This window comes from Cajanus cajan, chromosome 2, assembly GCF_000230855.2.
Source record: "Cajanus cajan strain Asha chromosome 2, NIPB_CcT2T_4, whole genome shotgun sequence".
Lineage (NCBI taxonomy): Eukaryota > Viridiplantae > Streptophyta > Magnoliopsida > Fabales > Fabaceae > Cajanus > Cajanus cajan.
In genome coordinates this window covers 2,839,155-2,846,243 of record NC_138518.1, presented here as the reverse complement: position 1 = coordinate 2,846,243, position 7,089 = coordinate 2,839,155, and the positions used below count along the sequence as shown (strand labels likewise).

At 34.4% G+C, this 7,089-nt stretch overlaps 1 protein-coding gene across 1 annotated transcript; it reads right to left on the bottom strand.

The window, feature by feature from the left end:
* Positions 1–4,809: 4,809 nt before the first annotated feature.
* On the bottom strand, positions 4,810–6,119 carry LOC109788446 (Peroxidase superfamily protein). Its single transcript, XM_020347174.3, has one exon. It carries the CDS (start codon positions 6,066–6,068, stop codon positions 5,124–5,126), a length of 945 nt encoding a protein of 314 aa, XP_020202763.2. The 5' UTR covers positions 6,069–6,119; the 3' UTR covers positions 4,810–5,123.
* Positions 6,120–7,089: the final 970 nt, after the last annotated feature.

Below are 7,089 nucleotides of genomic sequence, written 5' to 3'. Positions count from 1 at the left end.
TTTTTTTTTCAATTCTATGAATTTGGTTCCTTCAGTTTTTTTTTTTTTTTTTTTTTTTGCAAATTTGACCATGTTATTTAAATTTTGTTCTATGTTGTCACTTTACGTTAATATTTAATAGAAATGCAATTGTGACACTATTGAATGTCACGCGACATTAGGTTAAAGGATGAATCAAAATTGTACTACGAAAACAATGGGATCAAATTCATATGAATAGGGAGGGAAAAAAGTTGGCGAAATTGGGAAAATACGACCATATAAAATAAACACTTTAATTTTAACTTTTTTTTTTGTTAAGTTTAGAGGGATGTAAATAGAGAAGGGTTAATTGTTGATTAGTCTTATTAGCACGGAAATAAAGAACAGTGATGCTGTTGTTGATTGAATAATTGAAGGGAAAGAATAATAAAGTTGATGATTTTTGGAGTAGAAAGTGCGAAGGGAGTGTCGAGGTATATGCTTATGCTACCACTTTATTCCTTCTTCTACAATCTGGTTGTGTTCCCTTTTTGGGTTTTTGCCTTTTCTTTTCTCTCCTTTTGCACTCAAAACTGTGGTATCTGAATATATTTTAACCTCACATCTTATACTCTTTTCATTTTCAACGTGTTCCAACTGGATTAGTAGTGTAGCAAGGCAACGTGGATGATTATTAATTTAATGTGACCAGAATTTGGTTCTTTGATCCTCATGCATAGACATTATATATTATTGGCTTTAACTAATGTTACATAGAGAAACTACAAGTAGATTTTTGAAATTTTATAATTAGACTGTAAAGGATGTTGTGCATAAATCATTGCGAGTGTTCAAGAGGTTTTAGTGGCAAATGGTCAAAAGAAAGTTATATCACGAGTGTAGGCCTCATTATTATTTAAAAGACCAACCTAGTAACATCCGAGGAAATGTTGCATGGTTCTGTTTCCTCCATAACAAGGGTATTTAGGAATTTTCAGTGAAATAATCATTGTCTGATTTGTATTTTTTTTTCTAGACAAAAGTTAATCAATTAATCCTATAGAATTGCCAGCAATAATATTCTTGAGGTGATTCATGTCCCACAATTATGCTTGGTCCTTGTATTGCCTTTCCTTGCTACACTTTCTTTTTTGGTCAAAACCTTGCTACATTTCTCTACTCTTATTCCTTTCCCACTTTATTTTCTTTCACTTCCTATATGAGTTCTCTACAAGCATAATCTGGTATAAAAGAAAGTAGTATTATATTGCTTTTACAATATACTCTTTGTAGTTAACTGTTTACATAGTAGTGAAGAATATTTCCGATAAATTCTCATAACTGAATGAAATGAAATGAAACTAGGAACTATGAAAAAGTAAGGGTTATCAGACCCAAACTTAAAGGTAACTTTCGCTTTTAGTTGCGACTGTAGCACTGTTTGAAAGTTAGAATTTACGATAATTTGTGGGCCTAAAGGATTTTGTTTTTCCTCCTGCATTGCATTATTTTGTCCAGAATGTGAATTGGTTACATTGAAAAACAGGTAAGTAATATTTAGATCACTTGGTGATACCAAATTTATATTTGGTCAACAATGTGAATAATTAGTAACATTGAAAAACAGGTAAGGAAGACCTAATTTATCTTAAGGTCATTTTCAATCCATACTTTAGATTTATACCTAACTTGATTCCATATGATTTTTTTTAGATCTATAGAAAAAGGGATAAACTATAAATGACTATTAATTTAAATTAACGTTTTATGCATAATATGGTAATTTTCTTTTGTTAAGGAATATTGTTTTTATCTGTAGGTCTCATAGCTTTTGATAAGGAATATGATTATATTTTATATTAAGTAATTTTTATTTATAAAAAAATTGTTAAACGTGCCTCTTAGTTTTCTATTTCCTAACAAACCAGGTTAAGAAGAGGGTTAACAAGTTACTCTAGCATGTTTTTGTAACATTTATTATTATTATTATTGTTTTTATTTATGAGACTCAATTTAAAACAATTATTTATTCCTTTATATAAGATTTAATTCATATTATATCATATATTAATTATTTTTAGACTAAAATACTTTTAATTAAAATGTGTTATTTTAATTTGGTAAAATGCATCAATTATAAACTATTTAAAAGACGCACTCTAATTAGTTAGGATAAAATTGAGTATTAATTAGGAGATATAAATAGGATACAACATGTATTTTAATTGGTTAGAAAATATGAGTATTAATTAGGAAACATGCATAGTATAAGAGTGGTTTGAGAAAAAAATATATAAATAGGACAAATTTATTGTTAATTACTTAATCTTGATGAATTAGGTAATTCAATCTTATATTACCCTGTTCATTTATAATAGCTGTTTAAGATTGTTTTATACAAATTAAGAAATGTAATAAATTTTTCTACTTTTCATATAATGATTTTAATATTTTCTTATTGTAGCTTCTTTCATTTTTACTTCATAATAAATACATATTAGTTGTCATATGTAAATTAATTAAAATTAGATGAGATGTAAGAGTAGAATTAATAACATTACAATTAATGTTGTTTTGAAATTTGAATATAATAAGTAAATAGAAACAAAATTTTACTAAAAAACTAACAAATAAAATGAATGAAGGGAGTATATAAGAATGGAGGTAGTATTAATTATACTTTATATCTCAAAAACTTACCAAACTACAAAGAAAATTTTTGCATGACTTGATTTTAACAGTTGAACTACCCTTAACAAATGAACATAGGCATGCACTTGAAGCCAAAATATTAACGTGCTGATGTTTTGCACTTTTGGGCAAACAGATCACACAAACTAAGGGTGGACCCATAGAGTAATCGAGTAGCATATAAATATGGAGTGGGATCAATGATCATAGTAACCCAATGGCCCAACATTGGGATCATGCAGCTGAACAAGATCTGGGCCAGCGCCAAAATTAAGAGACTAAAATACATGTTCAAGCCCAAATGGCTTTGAGATATTGTGAGCCCAAATGGTGAGTGAAACGATGAATTAAATAAAAAACAACATAGTGATATACTTTGCATAAAAGAGCAAAGTTTTGGGGCTCATAAAAAAAAAGAAGGGATAGTTTGTTTGTCCCCACACTCTACCCTCCAAAAACAGAAAAGATACAGTGGAAAGGAATCTCCAAATCGAAAAAGAGAACAGTTGAACCGTTAAATTGTTTTCTTTAATAAATTTAAGATGCTCTCGGATAAAGAAAATTCTTTTACTATATGGGTCATTTCCATTTCTAATTTTATCTAAATTTCTAATTCTGTACTCAAATTCAGCGATACTCAACAAGGAAAATCTTAACATTTAGAATCCATTGAGATTTTGTTTTTAATTTATTTTATTGAAAAGGGGAGAGACAAACCTTATTGGTCTGGAACCAACCCAAACCGCGTGTACTAAAATCAAACCATCACAAAGATGTTTGGGATTTGGCAATAAAGTTTTCTTTTCGGGCATGTTAATGAGTAAAGATGTTTAACGTCCTTAGAAATGATAACGACCTAGCCCGTGGAGTATGCAAAAGAAACATGATACCAGGTCCCACTTAACAACATTATGGAATTATCCAGCCTGGTACCACATTCATCATTTGACCATACGCAAAACCTCTGTCGGTTTAGGCTTAGTTCCTCAATCACCGCGAATTTCAGTACATCATTTTTTAACTTGTGCACATGCACCTCCTAAATATACCACCACCCTATAGTCAAAGCACTCCTTCACTAATCTCATTCATGATATTTTAGCTATTGTTGGTTTACATACGCAGCAATAGAGTTTTCTGTTCAATAAATCGTTATTAATTTATTAAGCCAGAAATTAATCTTACTCGCAATACTGAAATTACTGATAACCCAACAAGTTTTTTTGTACATTGCAGTCATCAAACACGAGTTGAAAATCAAACACAATTTCCTACCTAAGAGTCTGTTTGGTTCTGGATTGGTGTTTCACTTCATTTTTACATTTTTGACATAAATTTTATAAGCTACAAAATCTTGAGTCTTCAACATTATAACTTGTCTTCCCATTTTGTTCAATTAATGACCCCAATAGAAGAGAAAAAATGTAGAAGCTATAGTAGATGTAGAGTATGCGGCGCGCCTCTGTTGCATTAAAAACGGCAACAACTGCAGCTGTATAATAAAATGCGCGTATGAATGTATCTATGCACATGCAATCATGCATGGTGCATGCATGGCATGGTCCTTAAAACCAGCTGTTAGCAAGACCCCATAAGGGACAAAACTGGTGCCACACTACAAACAAAATGTTTTTCAAAATCCAAAGGCATCTCTTGCATTTTAATATTGCCTTGCCAAATTCTCCCCTCGTTACGTTTTCATTGTTTAAGCCACACTGCCCATTACTCAATCACATAATTATTAGTTTATTACAAGCCCTAACTATGTTTCCCAAGATAATGCGTACTTCAATGCCAAATCTATTACCACATCTAGCATTTTAAATTGCTGGCCCCCTCACTTTCTCTTGTCTCTTTCTTTGAAATTATTCACACTCAATTATTATAATCTCGGTCGAAAATAAGTTTCTTTTTCCCAAGAATAAAAAGGTTAATAAAAATAAAATATTTTAAAATAATAATATTAAATAAAAGAAAATCAGTTAAAATTTGTTTACTTGCAATTCATTAATTCTGAATATAGTTGTGCAGAATTCTTAAAAGCCTGAACACTCCGGCCAATTTCAACGCCAGACAGCACTTTCCAACATCCTAAAAAACCTTAAAGTAAGAGATTTTATCATGTACTGTAACAAAAACTCAGTACAACACAAACCCTGAATGAATGCCCTTATTTACAAAAGCTGAGATTTTATTAATCTTACACAATAAGCACGAAAACTCTTGTGAGATTCATCTATTATCCAAAATCCATCCAACAGCAATAAATCAATGCCCATGAATGCCCACATTTACCACCTCACACAATGCAGTACAGTAGTATATGTAACCAAGTATAATTAACCTCAAAACCATTAGACAAGAGGTATGATGATGATATTATAATTAAAAAAAAAAATAAATGACGTCTCATCTCATCTCATCACATGAAATTCGGACAAGCAAAAAGAAGAAGAAGAAGAAAAAAAAAGTCAATTAATCTGGTCACACCTGCGTCTGATCTGGCCCTTCCTCCCTGTCTGCACACCCAAGAGACTAAGCTTCTGCATGGAGGTAGCAAAGACCTTAAAGAAAGCATCTTGGTCCTTGGCAAAGGCTTGGACGAAGGGTCGGGTAAGGGGGTGGCTATACAAACCGTGGTCGGATTTCAAGACGCCCAAACCCTTGGGAAGGTTCTGGAAGTAAACGTTGTCGAACTTGTTGGGGGTGATGACATCGTTGAAGACGGATAAGGTGGGGTCGGAAGGGTAACGGGCGCAAGCATTGTGGAGAGCCTGAGCGAAGCGAGGGTTGTAGGAGGAGGAGGAGGAGACGTTGGAGATGAACTCGGAGCAGTGGGAGAAACCAACGGTGTGGGCCCCGGAGAGGGCCACGAATTCCTCGACGGAGAAGCCGCGGCTGGTGAAGATTTGGAGGATTTCGGAGATGGGCATGGAGGGGGTGGGGAGGTGGAGGGGGACGGAGGAGGCCAGGGAGGAGCGGCCGTCGCGCCGCCCGAGGAACACGGGGTAGAAGGGGCCGCCCAGCATGGTGAGGAGGTCGCGGGTGGCGGCGGAGAGGATGTCGGCGCAGGACACGGTGTTGGGGCAGGCCAGCTCGAGGGCGGTCTTGGCGCGGACCACGAGGTCGAAGGCGTCGCCGGGGAGGGAGAGGTTGATGTCGGCGTCGCGCTCGGCGGGGGGGCCCAGGCGCGTGGTGGAGAGGAGGATGGAGGCGTCGCAGCCGTTGGGGAGGAGGCAGTCGTGGAGGAAGAGGCGGAGCGTGGCGGCGGCGGTGGTGGGGCTGGCGATCTGCTTGGCGGTGACGGTGTCCCGGATGATCTGGCTGAACTGCGGACACGTGTCCTTGTAGAAGTCGAGTGTGAGACGCGCGTGGGCGCAGGAGAGGAAGAGCAGCGTGAGGAGCAGTGGTGACATTGTGGAAGAGGAAGAGAGAGTGAGTGAGCGAAGGTGAGAAGTGTGAGTTGTGAGTAGTGACTAGTGACATATAAGAAGAAGGTGAAGATGGGAGAGTGGCTGGCACGCGCGATGGTGTGGGAGTGGGAGACGGATCACGGGATGTGTCATGGGGTGTCTGCTGTGAGCTGGCATCTTGCTCCAAATGGATTGCCCGCATCAACGGCTGCCAATCACTGCACAAATTATTAACTAAGTGGGACTAAATAATAAGCATTAAGCATTAAGCATTAAGCAGAACAATATGAATATGATAATGCTCTTATTACCCATTTCCATCTTTCATAATTCAACCCCATCAAACGAAACCGTAAAATAGGAACACAGATTTTCTACAATATCAACTCATTAAAATCATTATTTTAGACCCCTTAAAACAATTAAGATTCTAGAATTTATATATTATTTTTTTAATTAAAAAATTATTCATTAACTTAATAAATACATAAGTCATCAATTCTCTTTTAATAACATTAATTATGATTAAGATTTTTATTATTTAAATATATTAATATATTAATTAATTTTGTAATAAGTGTAACAATCTTTTTTAAATATTAATTTTAATTTACAATTATTTCATTCATTTTGTATTTCCTAATTATTCTTTCTTATTCTTTTAGACCTCTCATAATATTTACATATACCTTGCATCTCAAATTTTCAATTCTCAAATTACTTATCAGTCTCATTTCTTTTCTTTCAAAATTTATTTATTTTTTATTGTCAATTGTCTGAGTTTGTATTAATTCATCAATTTTTAGAAATAAAAAATTATTCAAGCCAAATTTACATTTTTTTTTCTTTTTTTCTTATTATTGATTGTCATATTTTACTCTTTCTTATATTTTTTGTGTTTGGTTATTTGCAACACTCATTATTCTTAAGATGAATTTTTTTTAAAATTTTATTTATTTTACCAAGTGTTTGAAAGTTAAAACACCTAACTGGGATAGTGTGATATTGTTCTTAACACTTATTC